The following is a 21,832-nucleotide window of genomic DNA, read 5'->3' as shown; positions in this document are numbered from 1 at the left end:
CCCTGATTGGATGATGTTGCAAAAAATGTGCCTCGCGACCTGATTGGAGCACTGTGCCACTACGCTCTCTCAGCCACTACAGTAAAACACCCTCCCTCCTCCCTCGCTCCGGGGGGAAAATGGCAGCGATTGAGCCTGAAAGACAGTCTGAATGAAATTGAATGTAACATTCCCAATTCTATGTATTACATTCTAAAAAACTAACGGCAACATTTTGGAAGGCTAAGCCACACAACTAGCTCGTTGTAATCTAACATCATGCTTCAAAAGATGGAGAACTGGCTGTGTTACGACGATGGCGGCGAGAAGAAGAAGGAAAGAAGGAAATCGAGCAGCAGCACGTAACCTTGGCATCAGGGTGTTGACACAGAGAGCAGACGGCCGAGGTGTGTCCACCGTTCAGATCCGACTGAAGGCCAAAACAGTCGCCACCGAAATGAAAATTGAACATTTTAGAGGTGGACCATCCTGGTGTTTCAGATTTATGAGACGAAAGGGACTGTCCGTCAGGGCGCGGACGACTGTGTGTCAGCAACTCCCTCCCGACTACCAGGAGAAAATTACAAACTTCGGCGAATTCACACAAAGAAAGATCAAGGAATATTCCATCGGACCGGCAGATCATAAATATGGATGAAGTGCCTTTGACGTTCGACCTGCCTCTCACTAGGACTGTTAACAAGAAAGGTGAATCGTCCATCACGTTGAGAACCACAGGTCACGAGAGAACGAATTTCACTTGTGTTCTTGGCTGCACAGCATCTGGAGTAAAGCTCCCGCCGATGGTGATTTTTAAGCGTCTCACAATGCCAAAAGAAAAGATCCCCAGCGGGATATGCTTGTTTTGTTGAAATGTTAATAAATGGGAGCTTCCCCAAACAGCCATCTCTTTCCCGACAATCCCCTCTGTGCACGAACCCTTACATATGGTAATTAAACATCAAAACACCTGCGGCTTATAGTCCGGTGCGGCTTATATATGTAACAAACAGGCAATTTTGCTGCTGCGGCTTATACTCAGGTGCGCCTTATAGTGCGGAAATTACGGTAGTTAGTTATACATAAAAGACAAATGATAATAAATAGGGTCCAGGTTGAAAAATACAGAAGATCTTTAATAAACCATTTCTCAGGGCTAAAATAATTTCACTATAACATCCTGAAATGTGAACAGAAGAAAGGTTTTGTTCTCACGGTGAGAGTGCTCAGCTGTGCGGCACTCCTCGCCTGCTCCGCCAGTCTCTTCACCTCCGAGCCATATGCCACCATCTCCTTCTCCACCCGCAGGTGGCGCTGCAGCAGGGCCAGCGTGCTCGACTCATCCTTCCCGTGATCCTCACTGGTCAGCAGCGGCTTCCTGTCCCCCAGCCAGGAGTCGGCCTCCGCCACGTCCGCAAAGTACTGCACAGAGGAGAGGAGAGGGAGCTGCTGTCAGCTAGCATGCTAGCAGCTAGCATCTCAGCTAGCACAACCAGTCCAGACCATGGATGTATTAAAATAAACTGGATAGGGGATAGGACACGCCCACCCATTCATTTGAACGTAAGCTGCTGACTGGCGCAGGAAGCATTTTGAAGGTGTTTCTTCCTGGTTTTACTTCCATGATGTGCAGCCCAAGGTCATGTGCGCATGTCTGCTTGCGTTCATGAGTGAGCCCAGGCCCAGAGTTATAATGGCCAGAGCCATAGAGAGAGAAGAGAAGCTCCAGAGAATGGCTCTTGGTGGATTCTGGAGAAAAATTGGCTCATAAAAAAATTTGATAACTCAAAGAGTCGTTTTTGACTTTGAGTGACACCCTGGAGAAAACAGCTTGCTGCTGTCGGGCGAACCTTGTATCTCCAAATTTGGCCATTTTCTTTTTATTTCATAAATGGATTTAGTGGGTACCCAAAAATAACCTGTGAAAGTTTGAGGTACTTTGGACCAGCAAAAGATGTTATATTACTGGTTATTAATGTAGTTATTACTATTACACTATGTTAAAATGTGAATGTTTTTCTTCCTTGTGAAAAATTGCTGCTTTGGAGATACAAGATTTGCGCCCGACAGTGCTGCTTTTAAGTGGTTCACGGGAATTTCTGTTTCTGGGCTGCAGGGCATCACATGCCTTGCAATAGCTTGAAAATAGATTATAAAAATGTGGACATAGCCACCGTGATGTCACCCATTGGTTTGTTTTGAAAGCTTCGATATTTCCACCATCGCCATCTTGTGTTTTGTGTATACTGTGAACTAAGTATATTGTGCGAGACGAGATATGTAGTTGATTGAGCGGTTTCATACAAAACTAAAAGTTCCATTTCAGTTTTACGACAAACGACATGCAAAGTTACCTTTTAAATTGAGGAAAAATCACATGTGTACTTCGTGGCACAATTAAAACAGGATTTAAAAATATATATTGTCTCTCGGCGTTCATCGCCACCATTAATATTTTTTTTCGAGGCTGGTGCGTAGCTGAAGCAGGAAGTAGGCGGTGACTTTGGATCTCTATAGTCATGTCTCCTTCACTTAACCGTTAACTGCTGAGAAAACAGAGATTGAACACTTTATGTGCACCAACATGTACAGTAGTTTGGGGTGAATTAAGCAATAAGACGCCGTGGTTTACAGTGATTTTACAACAGCTTAGGGGTGGTGTAAGCCTTAGAAGCGGCATGCCTTAAACACCTCTTAGCTGTTGTAAGATCACTGTAAATCACAGCCTCAAGGGGCTTATTGCTTTTATAAAACGGTTGCTACATATAGCCTACCTGGTAAGGTTTGAGCAACAAAAAAATGCAATATTGATATCAAATCATTGTTGTTCCGCCAAGCAATGTAGTCCTTCAAGGCCCCCTCCAGTCAGTTCAACGTTCACACGTTATCTGATTCTGTGCTACACCAATGAGATACGCCCAGAAAAACAGAGCAAGTTATGCCGGAAACTAGGGGTGCTCCGACCAGCTTTTTTGGGGCCGATACGATCACCGATTGCTGGAATCAGTATCTGCCGATCACCGATATAACCGATCACCGCGTCGATTTAAGCCTTATTTTTTATCATGTAGCATTTTTTTTTTTTTTTTTTTATTACAATCTCTCTTAACTCATTGAGTGGCAGCCACTTTTGGAGAACGGATGCTCCCAGTGCCAGAGTTTCAGAGCGTTTTCAGTGATTTCTCGAGGCCCACAGAATATTGTGTGATATTACTATGTAAATACCGAACACGCCCAAAGAACGATGAGACTCTCTTCTATCATCAGCAAAAAAACGTTTATTGATATCGTTTTCCGTTCTTTAGTTATGAGCCGGAGAAGATAGGTTGATTTCACCAAAAAAAGACGTTTCAAATTAGAAGCTGAGATAATTAGCCTTTTGTGAAATGAAGCATTTCAAGCACATGACTGACTCTGAAGCTAATATTTTCTGATGTGACACCTAAAAAATAATTTCCTTCAATAAAACAGTGAAAACAAAGGAATTTTGTTTGGCAAAATAATATTTTTTAGCTGCAACCAGCAGCGCTGGCCCCTCCGTGCGCTGCTGGTTGCAGCTTCTTGCTGGTCTTGATTTACTGCTGGTGGGCATCAGATATTCTAGCTTGTTTGCCAATCCTGTCCTGCTGTCTGGGTCTGTCTGGGTCAGTGTTGTATGCTGCCCTGCGTGTCCCACCCCCCCCCACCCCCCTCAACTGCATACCGATGCGATTTCCGTTTCCCCATGACTTCTTCTCTCTTTTTTCCTCGCCTTTCTCTAATCTGGAGAGCACTGTCGCCACCTAATGGGTCCATAAAATAGCTTTTACACATTCAACATCCACCATACTTTCACAGGAGATGGATCTGGCTTTGATCCACGTCCCACCGTCAAAAAACGCAATTGACGACAATCGTCGTCATTGGCACTCTACGTTAGTATTTGAATTGACGACGATTGTCGTCATTGGCACTCAATGAGTTAAAGACCATTTCAATATTAATCAGTCAGAGGACACAACCTATGTAACAGGGATGCTTTTAGGACCCTGGGGAGTCGTCCTTCACTCTGTCTCTCCCTCCCTCCCGGCTCCCTCATACACACATACCTGCTTCGTTCAGAGTGAAGTCTGTCTCTCCGAGAGACAGAGAGGAGTTTAGTCATTTTAGGTGCCATAGTTAATTGTGTGGAATGCATCTGATCGGCTATTTTCGGCTACGCTTTGAGAACGCCGATCAAAGCCGATAGAGCCATTATCGGCTGATTCTGATAGCCTTTCGATCGATCGGAGCACCTCTACCGGAAACAGTATTTCCTCCGTACTAGCTTAGCTGCAAGGATAACGTTAGCCGCATGAAATGGTTAATAAGCGAATGTTTTGGTCACTCAGTGGCGTTTAGAGCCTAACGAACATTGTTACATGCAGTGGGCTTAGCTAACGTTAGTTAACATGGCACAGTAATACTGTGATGCGGTCATAGGTGTGTGTTTATATGAGAGTATTTTACAACGGCTTCGAACACGGCTCAGCCAATTACAATCAAAGACCGGAACTATCCATTTTATAAGTTGTGTTAATTCCCAGTCCCCCCCCCCCATCCCCCCCCACACTCCCCCGGCAGGCAGCAGACAGACCTGCTTGATGATGGCGGCGGCCTGCAGTCTGTCATGGCGACCCGTCACCTCTTCGCTCACGTGGCTCCACTGCCTCTTCAGGGTCCGCATCCACTTCTGCACAGCCGGGCTGTGCCTCGAACCCAGGTCCTGACCCCGAGCCAAGACACCCATGTACACAGCCTGCTGCGCCTGGAGCTCCGCCTCCAGGGCCTGACAGCAGAGGAGTGGCGGTTAGGCAATCTCATCCAAATGTAATCCGATTACTCTTCTGCTATTGGTAAAACAAAACACTTAATAATATGATAATATGATAATAACACATTCTGAATACCTGCATTTAGTTTTGGAATACTTTGCTGCCAAAATCTATGGCTAGAATAGAATAGAATCTTTGGAGAATTCCTGTGTTCACAGAAATTTACTGCATCTGCATCCATATGTGTGTGTGTGCATGCGTCAGGCATGTGCAGAGGGGGGATGGAGAGGGCCCTTTTTGTCCGCGGCTGGTATTACTGTCTTTCAGAGGCTGTAGTGGGCTTTTTAAAGGTAGAGCAAAGGTACTGATAGCATATGAAACTAGAACATCTAAGGAATCCATTGCTACCAAGCATGACATGATAGCTTGTCGTGTCGGGAAGGGGGCTAAATACCGCTACAAATTTAGACAAAATTTTGGCGAGGGAAAAACGGGCATGGCCATATTCAAAAGGGTCCCTTGACCTCTCACCTCAATATATCTGCATAATAATGGGTGCTATGGATACCCACAATTCTCCCTTTACAGACATGCCCACTTTATGCTAATCCAAATGTTTTCTTTAAAAGAAAACGCAGTATTTTGCATGCATTATAAATTATATTTTCACATATTGGGTATGACTGGAAAGCAGAGACTCTTGTGAATTCAATTAGCCCAATTGTATTCATGTGTGATGATGTTAGTCCCTATAGTATCCATTTCATTGTAGTGAGACCATTTTTTTAAACTTGACCTTACTGTATAAAATGAGCTATTGTGACCTCTAGGATAATCACAACCTCATGAAACATGAAACTTTACATGGGCATGGCATGGGGATGTTCATCATATTTTCCATCATCATGCTCTAAGCCCTTATATACTGTAAACATTCAGCATTTGAATAGATGCCTAATCAAAACACAATGGGCCCTATCTTCCCAAGTGCTAATTTAGCGTTTGCGCTCATTTAATGCCATGCGCAATGCAAATTGGGGGCGGACACAAGCGCATGCCTGTGATAATTGTACTGGGCATTGGCTGCCACAAGCCAAAGCAGGCATTTCAGCGCTAAAATGTGGTGATAGATGGCATTATGCTATCGTCAGCAGCGAGCAATTACTTTGCGCTAAGAGCTTTGAAAAGGACCTATTACGCGCAAATACCTCTCTGCGCTGGGTTGCGCACCATAATCTCCGTGCAGCACAGTGCAAGTAAAATCCCTTTTGGATATGTCATTACGCACAGCCTTGCCATGCCAGGACATCAAATTATGCTGCTAAAATTGAGTATTAGCAGATAATTCAGTGAGGCAATCAACTATAACTCACTGAGAAACTTTTATCACATAGCAAAGAGGGAAATGAATTGAGAAAACTTGTTGGACAATGGACATAGGCTATTTACCGTCATAACCCGGAGGGTTGTTGGCACCACAGACGATCTGTCAATAAGCTCTCTCTGTCCTCGCACGAGTGAGTACACTCTATTACGCATGGAGAGAATTACAGCATATTGCATGCCTCGTGCAAACAGCCATTGCAAGACGGGAATCTGATTGGTTTTGATTGACGTAATACCCAGCATTGCCTGGCCACACCTGTGAATAATTCTGGTAGTTAAGACCGCCCAAATCCCGTTTGCGCAGGCATTTTGGGGCGCAGATGATTTTGGCACGGCTCTAATTTGCACTTGCGACACGTGGGGTGAACGTTTGCGCACCCCACCGAGAATTGCATCCCCAACATATTCCGGGGCTGTTTTAACTTAGAAATCAAGGAGGTCACATCTACCAGACAATTATATCACTTTTAAACAGTTACATTTCTGTATAAATCATTACAAGTATGCTCCCATGAGGTGGGGATGCTTTTTTTTGCTGGTGGGCGGGGGAGCAAAAGTCAGCAGAACACCTGGCGGACGGCGCAAGGCGGAGTGCTATCTTCCCTGCCTTAAGGCACGTGCAAACAGGTGCGCAAGTGCTATTAAGGGATAGCACCTGTCGGAAGATAGGGCCCAATGTTTATTACAGATGTATGACTAGAAAACCTTGACACACAGTTCTGAGCTGCACCTCAAATTAACCTTCGAGGTTCCCAGCTTTCAGATGATGAGTACCACTTCTATGTGGCATATACTGTTGACCTACTATCTTACCCCAAATTGGCCAGTCCCCCGTAAAAAGGACAAAAATTGGTATCTGGCAGGGAGGGGTGGAGTAGAACAGGTTAAATGAATTCTTCTCAAGAATATATGATTGTATTGTTTTCTTCATAGCCTATGTATGTATATGTTGAATAACTTGATGATATGGCGAGGATAATGACCGTGTGCAAACTAAGTGAGGTAGTGCGAAATGAAATAAGCCTTCCACTATTGTGGTACTCAAACATTATTTTGCAAGTTTGGCAGGTCTGCATGTGCCTCTTTTTAACATTGAGCACCTGCCCCTCTAAAGGTCTCTGCATGGCCGGTGTGCGTCACCTTGTGTTTGTGTATGGCCAGCTGTATGTGGCTGAGGTCGCGGCCCAGCCCAGCCGTCTGCAGCTGCAGCCAGCGCTCAAACAGCCACGACTCCAACTCTTGACTGTCCCGGAAGAACTCACACAACCGCAGCTGGGCCTCCAACTGACTCCTCCTGAGAGAGGGCAGCAGGGAGGGCAGGATGAGTGATGAGTGATGAGGATAGAGAGGGAGGATGGAGCAATGTGGTGAGATGTAGAAGGACTCAAGGAGAGTATGTGTCTTCTTGTAAATTTAAAGCCCCATTATGTAGTTTTTCTATAGAACGAATCAGCGTGACGTCACTTGACACCCAGAAATGCGGAACCCCGCGGCAGTTAATAGTATGAGTTGTGCCAAACAAACATTAATATCTCAAAAACTATACATCACATCGCTTATATTTTGACATTCTGAGTGAGAGCAGAAGTAGCTCAAGAGTTTGATGTATAATATATGCATGTCGTGTTAAAGTTGTGTGAACTGTCGCAGTTTTTAAAATGTAAACAGAGTTAGACAGCTAGAGTCAGACACACAAGCCTCGCGCCACTTGGGCTCCATAGGGTTCCATTGCCGTTGCCACCCAGTGACGTTTGTTTACAAAAATGCTGCTCCGCTGATCCCTCGTATTTGGTGAAACTGCACCCCCAGTTAGCGATACTAACGTTAACTAGAAGATCTACATTTCCTACCGAAAATGTAGTTGTGCTTGCTGTCCTCGCCATGCACCGCCTGCCCTGCAAGGTCCCTGCCCATGCAATTAGGGGGAATAATAACGTAGTTATGGGTGGGCCTATGTGAGTAGCAGCGGGAGGAGGCAAGGAATCCAGGGGCGGAAGAATTTCGATTGTAGACGCTACAGTTCAAAAGTTATGGACCAAAAGGTGAAGAGGGCTGTTATAGCCCCACCATCAGGTCAATAGGAGTATTTTTTTTTTTAGATCAGAGCAGTAAGTAAGTAAACATGGGGTAAACACAAGAAAACACAGTAAGTAAACATGGGGCGAGCCAAGGAAACCTGTGAAAAAATAGTTTTGATTGTAAAAGCTATGGTTCTAAAGTTATGGACCAAAACGTAAAGATGGCTGTTATAGCGCCACCGTCAGGTCAATCGGTGTAATTTCTAAGGCCAGAGTAGAAGAGTACTCTAGAGCCCCAATTTGGGAACAGTCCCTCTTATGGCTTGTGAGCTACAGGTACTTGATGTTGCTACAGCGCCCCCTATAGGTGAAATGACACAATATTTTTCCTATAGGCTCAGAGTACATTACAGAGTACACAGTACCACACCTGGATCAAGGTTGGTTAGGATCGGACGTTGTGTTCCGGAGTTATGCCGATTTTTGTGAAATAGGCCCCACCCACAGAACTTTGGAAGTCGATTATATCACGGTGTTTTTTTTTTTACTTCTAAATCAGTGTTGTGCAGGACAGTCCCCACATGACGTGTGCTTTGGTTTGGTGAAGATTGGCAAAAATCGCAAAAAAAAATTGGGGACCCTACGGTTCAAAAGTTATGGACCAAAATGTAAAGAGGGCTGTTATAGCGCCACCAACTGGTCAATTGGGAATTTTTTCGTGGATAGTAAAAGGCCCCTCTGTGAACCTCCCTACCAAGTCTCGTACCTGTAGCTCCTATGGTTTCTGAGATACAGCTAATTTAATGCAAGATTTTTCGAAACCCCATTCAAGTGAACGGGGGAAAAATGTCGCTTAATCGCAGATAGCGCCCAAACCACTTGACCAAACCCTTCCCAAAGTCATAGCACCCCTGTCCTCAATGAGCCGCACGTTTTGAGTTCTGGCATGTCTATGTGGGAGTTATTACGTGCTAAAAAAGTGGCAGATATAATAATAATAAGTATGTCGGACTTGCTTTTCAGCAAGCACAATAATAAATGCTACAATTCCCTGTTTGTACTTCAGATATCTGCCTTATTTGACTGTTTCTGCTTGTACTCTCTACTTTGCCAACCTCTCTGCAGTATTTATAACTGATTCCCAGGTAAATATATCTCTAAATATCCCCAAATGTTGTCTCGACTTCTTTTATTGAAACAAGTCGCTAGCTACCATGTTTCACTTCCTATATGTTCTTCACAATAAAAGCATCCTGTTACTTTGTCAGAGGAAAGCTTTTAGGGATGCACCAATATGAAAATGTTGGCCGATACTGATAACCAATAGTAACATTGCTGTTATGGCCGATAACAAATAATTACCAGCGATGTCGATACATTTCTATGATAATCAAATCTTGTACATACTGAAAAACACATGTAAACACTGTGAATTTGAAAAAGTAATGCAATTACAACATCGGACCGATATGTTAAAAAATTACTAACATTGGCCGATACCGATATGATTGTCGATATATCGTGCATCCCTACTTTAAATATGAAGGAGCTGCAGCAGGAAATGGAGTTAACAGTTCCAGGTAACCTAACAAGCTCTGGAACAGAGCCTGCAGGAAACAGGCGTTCAGGGCAGGCGTGGACTGTACCATCGGGAGCGGCGGGCCGCGCGGCGCAGTCAGGCCACTCACTGAACAGCAGGCCAGTATGTATAAGTGTTCTTAGTTGCGCAGACAGCAGGCAGGCAGACTGAGTTAACTTGTGAGAAGCTGCTCACACCCCAGCGCGGGTGGGCGGGGCTTGCTTTTCAACGGTGCCAAAATGGAGAAGAAAAGAGGTGCAGAGAGGTGGAAAGAGAGGAGCCTATGTTGTGTGTGTCCGCGTGTGTTGGCCTGGCCTGGGTGGAGTCAAACTCCCGGCCTGAAAGATGGTCCCAGTCCGCCCCTGGTTCAGGGCACAGAGTGGGAATGACAGAGGCGCCATTCTCCCTATTAGAAGTCAGTGTACTGTACCATCAACATGATCTAATGTAAGAGCTGTTATATTAAAGTAAAATAAAAGTCTTTAAGCTTTAAAGGTTTGAAGGCTGAAAGCACCTGCTGCTGCTGAGAGAAACCAGAGATTTATACTGAGCGTTGAGAGCTCTCACTCTGGTCTGAATCTGATGTCCGTCTCTCACCTTCACCTGAGAGAGAAAGAGAGAGAGAGACACAGGGGGAGTGAGAGGGAGACAGATGGAGAGAAATGGAAATGTTTTCTTGCTCAAATCAGGAGTGAATGTACTGTATTCACTCGAATATTGACTTCTACTGCAGAGGCTTGCAGGCTTATATTAGAGACAAGCCTTTATTTCTTATTGCCTCTGTTTCATCAGTAGATTTGCTCATATTTGAGTATGAAGCCTCCTTGTTTTCTCATCTGTCTCTGCTGGGCTTCGTTAGGTAATTGACAACAGCATGTTCCAGTAGTCCCAGTTTTCATTCCCAAATCCTTTTTTAAAGAACTACATAGCTGCACGTCTACTTTCATTTGGAATAAAAAATTACCTCGAATACGGAAAAAATATCTGGAAAGACGAAAGGAGGAGGGGGGTCTGTCCTCCCCAAATTATTTATACTACTATTGGGCGGCCAACATCCATAAGATGTTGTTTTGGGTCTCAGACTTGTCAGAGGATGAATCTCCAGTGTGGTCTCTTATGGAACAGCGTTCAAGCAATCCAGTGTCACTTCGCTCTTTGATCTGTGCCCCTCTACCATTAAGTAAACGCCATTGGACAAACAACCCCATTATTCACGGCTCTCTAAATATATGGTCCCAGTTTAGAATACATTTCAAACATAAACAAGCTTTTACTTCTTCCCCTATTCTGGCAAATGTTAACTTTACCCCATCTCTTACAGACCCATCGTTTCAATTATGGCATAGGAGAGGGATCAAGTGTGTGAAAGACCTCTTTAAGGAAGGGCATTTTATTTCGTTTGATCAGTTGAGGAAGGATTTTGATATTCCCCATTCACATTTTTTTTAGGTATTTACAGATACGTAGCTATGTACAAAAACACTTTTCTCTAACAACTCCACAGAGCACGTGGATAGATGACTGTTTGAGTGGGGATCCAGCTAGCAAGGGCGTGGTGTCTAGACTGTATGATATTATCCAGAGCGTCGCCTCCCCATCACTCACACACCTGGCAGAGAAATGGAAAGAAGAGTTGGGAATTGAGTTGTCGGAAACAGATTGGCAAGAGGCGGTCTCACTGGTGCACTCATCATCAATATGTATTAGGCACGGGTTGGTACAGTTTAAAGTTCTACATAGGCTTCACTTATTGGCGAGCAAGCTGGCCAAGTTATATCCTGGTTTGGACCCAAACTGTATTAGGTGCAGTCGAGACCCAGCTACCCTCAGTCACATCTTCTGGCTGTGCCCCAAACTGACCCCACTCTGGACAGGTGTATTTAACACATTTTTGTTTATGTGCGACAGAGTCATTGATCCCAATCCATTGACCGCTCTGTTTGGTGTAGTCCAACAGGAGACATCAATTCCAACTCACCAAGCTGAAGCTATAGCATTCTCTACATTACTGGCTAGACGTCTAATACTCTTCAGCTGGAAGAAGGTTAGGGCACCATCCCACAAGCGCTGGGTAGAAGAGGTAATGTCCCATCTCAAACTAGAACAGCTTAAACACACTGCCCGAGGCTCCACCCAGAAGTACCTTAAGATCTGGCAACTGTTTCTGTCCTACTTCGAGACGGAGTTCCCACAGGTTACAGAAGCATAGCTGCTTCCCCCCCCTTCCCCCCCCCCCATCCTATCCTACATTTTGTTTTGTTTTGTTTATTCATCAATTGTATCTTGTGTATGTATTTGTGTTCTTGTCCTGACCGGTTTAATTTAATTTAATTGTATTGGTTTTGATTTATTGAGTAGTGTTGGTATTGTTGTGGGTTTGTTTTTGTTTTGTCCTGTTCTGTCTGTGTTAATTTGGAGAACGGAGTGCTTTGAAAAACCAATAAAAACATTTGAATAATAACAGCATGCTCCAGAGACTTCCGCTGGCCAAGCCATCTTGTGGCATACCGCCATCTTGTGGCAGTTGTATGTTACTACAAACTACAGTTACATTACATAACAGGCACCAGGAGCTTAGTGGTATCGTGGCGTCATCAGCCCTGGGCTTCCGGGTCTAGAGCCCCGGATGTTTCTTTCCTAGCCCCTGTGGTTATGAACAGCCTCTCAAGTCAGTGCTTGCAGCGAAACCCCCCTCTTTCCCCCGTCGAGTTGGTTTTTCCCATGATGACGCATCATGGAAGAAACCAACTCAGTCAGAGTGTACGAACCCCCCCAGTAACTCCTGTGAAGGTATTTTATTAAGGTACACGCTTCCTGTAAACCTAAATTCTGATGGCGCCGTTTTTGTATCATATGGTACTTTTATTTTGAAACTTAGAGCGGACGTAGTGATGTTGTATCTACGCTACTTGATGTAAGGTGTGCTCACCGGCCGGAAGTGAATCGACATGAAAAAGTTAAACAGACGGTCGCAAAACACATGTCGCTCTTCAACCTACGGTTCTTTATCTACCGTAAATTTCGGACTATAAGCCGCGGCTTTTTCCCCGTTTTTTGGCCCTGCGGCTTATATAACGGTGCGGCTTATCTATGGATTTTATCAGCTAACGGCCGCTCGGGGACCTCCAAAATCTATGGATGTTGGTATGAGGCAGAACGAGAGCAAGACAGACATTACGAGAGCGAGACCCTGATTGGATGATGTTGCAAAAAATGTGCCTCGCGACCTGATTGGAGCACTGTGCCACTACGCTCTCTCAGCCACTACAGTAAAACACCCTCGCTCCGGGGGGAAAATGGCAGCGATTGAGCCTGAAAGACAGTCTGAATGAAATTGAATGTAACATTCCCAATTCTATGTATTACATTCTAAAAAACTAACGGCAACATTTTGGAAGGCTAAGCCACACAACTAGCTCGTTGTAATCTAACATCATGCTTCAAAAGATGGAGAACTGGCTGTGTTACGACGATGGCGGCGAGAAGAAGAAGGAAAGAAGGAAATCGAGCAGCAGCACGTAACCTTGGCATCAGGGTGTTGACACAGAGAGCAGACGGCCGAGGTGTGTCCACCGTTCAGATCCGACTGAAGGCCAAAACAGTCGCCACCGAAATGAAAATTGAACATTTTAGAGGTGGACCATCCTGGTGTTTCAGATTTATGAGACGAAAGGGACTGTCCGTCAGGGCGCGGACGACTGTGTGTCAGCAACTCCCTCCCGACTACCAGGAGAAAATTACAAACTTCGGCGAATTCACACAAAGAAAGATCAAGGAATATTCCATCGGACCGGAGCAGATCATAAATATGGATGAAGTGCCTTTGACGTTCGACCTGCCTCTCACTAGGACTGTTAACAAGAAAGGTGAATCGTCCATCACGTTGAGAACCACAGGTCACGAGAGAACGAATTTCACTTGTGTTCTTGGCTGCACAGCATCTGGAGTAAAGCTCCCGCCGATGGTGATTTTTAAGCGTCTCACAATGCCAAAAGAAAAGATCCCCAGCGGGATATGCTTGTTTTGTTGAAATGTTAATAAATGGGAGCTTCCCCAAACAGCCATCTCTTTCCCGACAATCCCCTCTGTGCACGAACCCTTACATATGGTAATTAAACATCAAAACACCCGCGGCTTATAGTCCGGTGCGGCTTATATATGTAACAAACAGGCAATTTTGCTGCTGCGGCTTATACTCAGGTGCGCCTTATAGTGCGGAAATTACGGTAATCAAAAGCGCCTAGCTGGAATTGTTTGTTGTAATGGTTTAATGAAGCAGTGATGTGTGGTTTTGTTTAATGTAACTGTGAAGTGAAGGCATTGTTATTGTGACAGTCATGCTAACGTTAGCTTCTATAGACATTGGAGTGGATGGCTGTGGCTTCATGCTGATGCTAGCGTTGTAGCTTGTATGGTTAATAATATTCTGTGTGAAGATATTTTCTCAGATGAATGGGCCTTGAGCATCAAGGCCCATTTATCTCAGAAAATATCTTCACAACTAAACAACTAAATAACATAAGAGCATTTCATAGTTGTAGCTACTGTGATGCTGTGCATGTTGGTGCATGTCATTTGTTTGAATAATTTCATAGTGAGATGATGAGCTCGTGTGGAGAGGAGGTGTTGAGGAGAAGCAGAAACATTATGTAATGACACACTATGACAATAGTAACTGATAATTTGGTCCTGCATAGCCTACTGATATTTTCTGTTTGTTTTTTTCTCATCTCAGCCTGAGGGGAGTGGAGCAGAGCAAAACAGAGGACACCAGACCACAGCAGAGTTGAGGAGACCAGACCAGAGGATGAGGAGGGGAGGTGGTGAGAACTTCTTGTAAGTGAAAGAGGCTAATGCTGACATTTATCAATTCATGAAGTTGCTAAGTGGACTCCTGCCAGAACCCTATCAAGGACCTCTGGTGGTCCCTGGACCTCACTTTGAGACCCACTAATCTTGTTCTTCTGTATTCATCTCAAATGACTCACAACATGCGTCTTTACGGATTGGAAAAACCAATTTTTTTTTAAGGCAAACAAGGGGGGGGGGGGGGGGGGGGCCCTCCCCCATACCCCCCTCCCCGTCGGGTGACCTGGCTAAAGCCCCCAATGTCTTCAGGACCTAGAAACGCCCCTGGTATCACCATTGTTTTTTCCATTGTTTGTTGTTTTCCCCCAGCCTGTATTTGGGGCCGGCCTTTATTTGTTTGTGTCGACATTACCGGAGACCCAGTGTGAATGCTACACCTTCAGTGCCCTGCTGCTGAGGGTTAGGGTTCGGTGTAGGGTTACCGGAGACCCACTGTGAATGCTGCACCTTCATTGCCCTGCAGCTGAGCGAGCTGATGGTTTCTCCATGAGCCGAGATCCGAGCTTCAAGAAGATCCTGGTTCTGCAGCAGAGACTCCACCTCCGCCAACTGCTTCCCCAGCTGAGAGGAGCCCGCCTGGGCCTGCAGGGAGAGGGAGGGAGGGATCAAAGTTGAGATTTTATGCGATAAACTGAAGGAAACTCTTGCAATAGTTGCAGAAACACACACACACACACACACACACACACACACACACACCTGTAGTTGTGTGAGCTCCTGGCAGAGCAGCTCAATGTCTCGGAGGACGCTGAGAGCTTCAACTACATTTCCCAGAAGCCCTTTCTGCTCCTCCAGCTGCTGCAGCAGCTCCCTCCAATGACGGCTGATACTCTCCTCCCTGCAACACACACACACACACACACACACACACATTACAACACACACTTCCCCCCCTCTCTCTTTATCCTCTCTCCCTCCCTCTCTCTATCCTACTAGACAGGACAGAATGATGCAGGGTGTGCTTTGCAAGCAAAATAATTTGTTTGTGCAAAAATTATTTCGCTTCACCACCGCTGCTACAACTCCATCCTAGGTAAAACACCGCTCACTCTCACTCTCGCTGTCTCCCTCTTTCTCTCTCTCTGTCTCTCACCTCCTGGTCACCTGCTCCTTGCTGTGGTAGTTGCCTGTCTGGATGCAGTGTGCCATGTCTGTGAGGGCAGTGAAGCGTGGCTCTCTGGCCCGGGCGTCGGTGCCCAGTGCCTCCAGCCTCCGGCCGGCCGCCTGCGCCTCCTCCAGGCTGGACAGGCTCCGGATGTCCTGCCGCCGGATCAGCCGCATCGTGTCTTCCAGGTAGCCCTCTCTCAGAGCGGCCTGCGGAGGCACACATTGAACACCGAAGAAGGGTATCGTCCTGATTTATTTTACTTATTTTCATATTTGTTAGCATGATACTGTATATGGACGATGTGTTCCTGATACGATTTGATACATACTATATGGAAGCCCTGAGAGGCAAGTGAGAGGAAAAAATCTGGTAATCGGTAATCCAGTTTAGTCTTATCTAAATTGTTTTCTCTCATGTGTTTATGACTTAAAGGTATCTAAACCCTAAAACACATTTTTCAGCTTCATATCAATGTATTTATATGGCTGTTGAGTAGTGTTGGTGATGCATTTTCGTCAAAATCTTGACATAATAGTGGAAAATGTCTGAATTCTACATATTTCATCATTTTCATGCTGGTCCATTTCAGGAGCTTGCTGCTGAAAATTTTGGCGTTGCGATATTTTCGCATATCCAAAAACCTGATAAAAGTTTTTCATATTAAAAGTATGCTAGGTTGTTAGGCCAGAGTCCGTTATAAGAGTTGCGTCATCTCCATTCACTCCAATGGACCGGTTTTCTTTTACCTGGCAAGCATTTTGGACTTCCGTGTTTCTCATCTCCCAATCAGAAATTTTTGCTTTTCTTTTCGCATGCCAGAGATGTGATTATATCGCCTCTTCTAGCGTTTCTAGCACACATCAGCTGACCGCAAACAGACAAGATGCGTCGCAAAATGCAGTAAAAACCCTGATTGAAACGCATATTCCAAATGCGCTGTATACTGTACATGATCAAAGAATCCTCCTAAAACCCAAATAATACTGGAATAAGCCACATGTCTTAATCGTAAAATGCTAAATTCGGAAAAAGGCCAAATTCGGAAAATGCAACTGGAATATGCTGTTTACATGACCAGGGGAGTATTGTGTGCATGTAAACGTAGTCAATGCAACCAAGTCCTGGACTTTATTGTGTTTAATTCCTTGACAATTTTAATACTGGTGTGTGGGTTTAATCTGTTCATTGTGTATTTCTAAACATCTGTCATAAATAACTAAATAAGAAATGATCATTCGTGTCCACAAGCTCATTTCACCTCCTCCACAGGTCAGAGGTCACACTGTTTACCTTCCTGCCAAACTTCTGGGCCAGTTGCTCCAGGCTCTCCAGTCGCAGCAGCGTATCCTGCAGCGCTCTCTCTCTCTCGTGCTCCGCTCTCTCCAGCAAGACCCAACTCCTCTCCAGGTCACTGAGGGTCTTACCTACACACACACACACACATATGCACGCGTACGCACACACACGCACAGAGAGAGAAAACAGTCTAAAAAGTGTCTTAATGCTGATCTCAGATGTATGCAGTGTGCACAGTGTGTGTGTGTGTGTGTGTGTGTGTGTGTGTGTGTGTGTGTGTGTGTGTGTGTGTGTGTACCCTCTAGGGGAACGTAAGCCCGTTGGTTGTTGGCTGACAATTGAGTCTTCAAACTGAACAGATGAGCTTCGATCGCGCCGCGCTCCTGAAGAGAGAGAGAGAGGGGGGGTTATTATGTATTTAAGGATCCCCATTAAGTACTGCATCGTGAGTGACCATAAAACATTTCACGTGGAGCAAAAACACAAAATGCTAAGCAGGGGGGGGGGATTCAGTGCAGTAGACTCACCTGCTATTTGGGAGGTTTCTCCAACGTGTGGTAGGCTCACCTGCTATTTAGGAGATTTCTCTATGCTGTGGTAGGCTCACCTGCTATTTGGGAGGTTTCTCCACCATGTGGTGGTAGGCTCACCTGGTATTTAGGAGGTTTCTCCACTGTGTGGTAGGCTCCCCTGGTATTTGGGAGGTTTCTCCATGTTGCGGTAGGCTCAACTGGTATTTAGGAGGTTTCTCCATGTTGCGGTAGGCTCAACTGGTATTTGGGAGGTTTCTCCAACTTGTGGTAGGCTCACCTGGTATTTGGGAGGTTTCTCCACCGTGCGGTAGGTCTTAAAGGCCATCATTAGCATCTGCATCTCTTTCAGAGAGTTGGGGAAGGTTCTGTCATTCAGCTGGATCACCTACAATCAATCAGTCAATCAGAAAGGCAGGCAGTCAGTCAAGATGTCACACTTTACAGCACAGTGAAATTAACGGCGCTAAATCAGTGTCACCTTTTCCATCATTTCTTGAAACATACTTTTATATACTTGCATTTATGTTACTGATTTTGATCCTGCTCACTTCTGTCAAGTCAATCATTTGATACATAATATTTCATGAGTTTTTGAGACCTAAATCATCAGGGTGATAATTGTTTCCCTGAAAAACATGATGTATACAATCAGATACATGCAGTGCCTAAACCTAACCACCAGGGGGCCGAAGGCATGCACCAGAGGACCTTCAATTGAGGCGTTATTATGGAACCCACAGACTTTGTAGGCAAAACACGCCCTGCGTCCACCGACGCCATGTCATGTCATAACATGAAGTTACCTGTTATTTTCATGACGCTCACATCTTCTGTCTCAAATATGATGTTTATCCTCTGACAATTTGACTTGAGTGCAAGACTCAAGCCCCGTGAGCAAAATGGGAAGAGGTTATTCAGGTTTCAATGTTAAATTGAAGTTACTGTCCTCCGTCGTTCTGCCTATGTATTTTTCCATTTCTGCATTTGATTAACGTTACTTAACGCTAATACCGGTACTGCTAACTAGCTACGTTAGAAGGCATTAACTAACACCTTTCACATTAGGTTCTGAATAGCAACAGGCATGCATATCTCCTCAGGTTTGCCTATGCAGATGTCTGCAATGGAATAAAATATATGATCTTTCTCCTCAGAAAATATGACTTGATTGCAACTCAATTTAGACAGACAATTTATGTATTACTCTATATTACAAGTTGGGTAGCATAATTACTAAAATGAAAGACTAGCCTTTTTGGCATTAACAGTAATGTTGTGATATTTGTTGCATTAAGGAACTCACAAGGTTATTGAATTGCGTTATTGAACAAAGGAAGGGTGGCTTCAGGTGGGCTACAGTTGATACTACAGCGATATCCAATGAAGCCACATTAGCATGGTGCTTGAATGCTGCATAGCTGGACACAGGGCGTGTTTTGCCTGCAAATTAAGGTTTTGGGTTCCATAATAACGCTCAATTGAGACATCCAAGATGGATGTCATCAATCATGTGACCCACATGTGGTTTTGCATATAGATATTTTTGCCAATTTTGAAAAAGCAAGAACACGGATACCTCAATGGATTGATGCAAAATATAATTACTTAATATTGTGTAACTTATTTTATAGTAAAATTGTGTTGAAAATGTATCAAATTAGTCACAGCAGGTACAGTATATAAGGTAATTTATCTGCAAATCCGTCAATTGTTTTATTCTCTCTCTCTTCTCTATCTTTTTTGTCATAAGGTCCAATAAACTCCAGTTTCAGATAATTCTGATTTTCTGGCAATTATTTGATGGTTCAGGCTTTGATTCATTATGTTTCTTTTAGCTAATTTCATCAGTTTATTTATCTTCCTTGTAATATTTTGTCTGTTGCTTACTGTATGCGTCTCATTATCTCCTCATTATGTATGTTTGTTAAATGTCTTGTTTTTGTGTCTTCCTGTAAATCACTTTGTAAACTCTGCTTTGTTGATTCTGTTACCTTGGTTCTGATCCAGTGCAGCAGGTCTGACACCATGCTCTCATACTGGACTTTCATATCGTCCAGCTCCTTCAGCATGCCCACGATCTGAGAAGAGAGATAGAGAGAAGCAGAGGAGAGGATTAGCACTGCAAACACAGCTTTTTGAATGTTATACAGAACAGAAGAATCAAATTAATATATTACAACGCAAAACACTAATATCTCTCAAACACCTTGTTATGAGACTATTCCTTCCTTGTAACTTCATAGAGCTAAATACATTTTACAAGTTATTTCTTTTTGGGATGGAGCCAAAGTTGAGGGGCAGTCCAGCAAACATGCAGTCAAAAATTAGATGAGATAATTGCATCATCTCAGTCTATACAGTGGTTCTCAACGTGAGATCCTGGGACCACCAGGGGTTGCTGAGGTGGGGGGTCCAGGGGGTCCCCAGCAAATCTGATAAAACTCTGCATTATTTAATTTACAAGAAGTGAACACTATTTGAGAATGTAGAAGAATGATTGATGATAGTTTCACTGTCATCTCTCTACCTAAAATACAGATAGTCATGGAATTCAAGACAAAATCATATGTGACAATAGATTTGTCACGTTTTGGGTCTGAGAGACAAAAATGGGGGTCTGTGGCTTTAAAGCCGAGCTGAAATGGGATTTGGCAAGTATTTAACTTCCTTACGATGATGTATTTCCGAGTGAAACGTTCACTGTAGGCGGGACCAGAGCGGGACCATAGAGCTAATTTGTGTTCAGCAGGATTTTTTTTTTTTTTTACTTTTATGACTTAAAAAAAAACCGCATTTACGTTTTAAGTCATAAAAGTGATTCACGTTTTTTTAAGATTATCCTGCTGAACACAAATTACCACTCCCATAAACCTTTGTTAACCATAGACGTTATTTTATGCATTTAAGTGAAATCCACATTCTAAAACCCCATTCACTTTCCCCCTGAAGCACCAACATGCTACTTCCGGATTCATTCCTGCAGTGCTCTATAGGGGACATCTAGCTGGCACCTACTGTGACTTTGCACACAAACACACAAACACAGCACAGACTAGAGCACAGCCAGATACCACAGAGAGGCAAAACTAACCTTGTTTAGAGTCATGACCTGAGGCCTTGTGGTCGACGCAATCCTGTATCGCCACTTCACCCACTGTCTGCTAAGGCTTCCTCCCAACGACATGGCTCTAACTGATGCTGCGCTGATGTCGCGGTTCTAGACCAAGACGTACTACAGTGTGACAACTTTCCATCATGTTGGTAAAATCCTTGGAGCTTACCGCCAGGCTTGTATTGCCAGTTATCAAACAGGAGTAGGACAGTGGTGTCGTGTTTTGCAGCTTCTACTGCAGCAGAGGACTGGAGAAATGAGTCATGCCCCAAGTGTGGGACAAAAGAAGATGAAATGGGTCCCCAAATCATCCTGGACAGACTAGTATCTGAGGACAAAGCAACAGTGTCTAATTTTCTGTGCGCTTACAGGCTGAATAAAATTATGTAATTGAGCAAGGCATCTTTTCTACAGGTAATAAAGCAGAGCGGAGCGTCAGTGCTGGTTCATTGAGCAGGTTTGTCAGTGAACGGTTGCTGCTAGCCGACTGAAGGTCTCTGTTGCTGCTTCCGGCAACATCTCTCTACAGGTTTCTGATCTGATTAGCTTAGCTTAGCTTCTGTAGGGCCGCCCACATTGAAGCACAGAGGATATAAAGGGCAGGTCCTGGTGTACAGTGCTAATCTTCTTTGGTGCAGCTAACACGGCTGCCATAGCAGAATAACACTGATGGTCTTGGGAGTTGGTGGACAGTGCCGGTTGGGAGCTTTTGACAGAGCTGTTTACTGGATGTTTCTTAGGTAATAAATTAGCTTTATGAGTATTCACAAGTATCCACTCATTTCCTTAAATCAAAATAGAGATATCCACATATTCACGATCTTTGAATCGTACTTTAGTGTCGTGATTCTCAACCTTTTTCATATCAAGGTCCCTAGCCCACATTAGAGTCATGGACAATCCCCCCCCCCCCCCCCCCGTATCAGCAATCCACTCTCACTGACTGACTGGGGCTTTAACACAGAGACCCAGGGGTGTCTGTCTCCACTGCTGAGACTGACACTGGATTATAGGGAGTCATGTAGTTATTGCAGTTCCCATTGTGGCCAGCAGAGGGTGGAACATTCACAGGTTTTACAATAATGAACCGTGTTTGTGCCTGTGTGTGTGTGTGTGTGTGTGTGTGTGTGTGTGTGTGTGTGTGTGTGTGTGTGTGTGT

General features: G+C 44.4%; 1 protein-coding gene across 1 annotated transcript in view; it reads right to left on the bottom strand.

Annotated features, from left to right (window-relative positions):
* Positions 1-21,832, bottom strand: part of sptbn5 (spectrin, beta, non-erythrocytic 5) — a gene marked incomplete at both ends in the record, with an annotated part of 320,085 nt that overhangs the window by 272,848 nt on the left and 25,405 nt on the right. Inside the window, 11 exons of the mRNA XM_083633035.1 lie at positions 1,195-1,401; positions 4,595-4,786; positions 7,299-7,452; positions 10,270-10,358; positions 15,072-15,206; positions 15,324-15,462; positions 15,718-15,938; positions 17,023-17,156; positions 17,327-17,411; positions 17,839-17,946; positions 19,553-19,639. Coding sequence (XP_083489161.1) covers positions 1,195-1,401; positions 4,595-4,786; positions 7,299-7,452; positions 10,270-10,358; positions 15,072-15,206; positions 15,324-15,462; positions 15,718-15,938; positions 17,023-17,156; positions 17,327-17,411; positions 17,839-17,946; positions 19,553-19,639 — 1,551 coding nt within the window. The remainder of the gene's footprint in view (positions 1-1,194; positions 1,402-4,594; positions 4,787-7,298; positions 7,453-10,269; positions 10,359-15,071; positions 15,207-15,323; positions 15,463-15,717; positions 15,939-17,022; positions 17,157-17,326; positions 17,412-17,838; positions 17,947-19,552; positions 19,640-21,832) is intronic.

The sequence above is a fragment of the Poromitra crassiceps genome (assembly GCF_964638095.1).
Source record: "Poromitra crassiceps genome assembly, chromosome: 3".
Classification (NCBI taxonomy): Eukaryota; Metazoa; Chordata; class Actinopteri; order Beryciformes; family Melamphaidae; genus Poromitra; species Poromitra crassiceps.
Note: the sequence above shows the minus strand (reverse complement) of the source record. Positions and strands in the feature narration are given on the sequence as shown.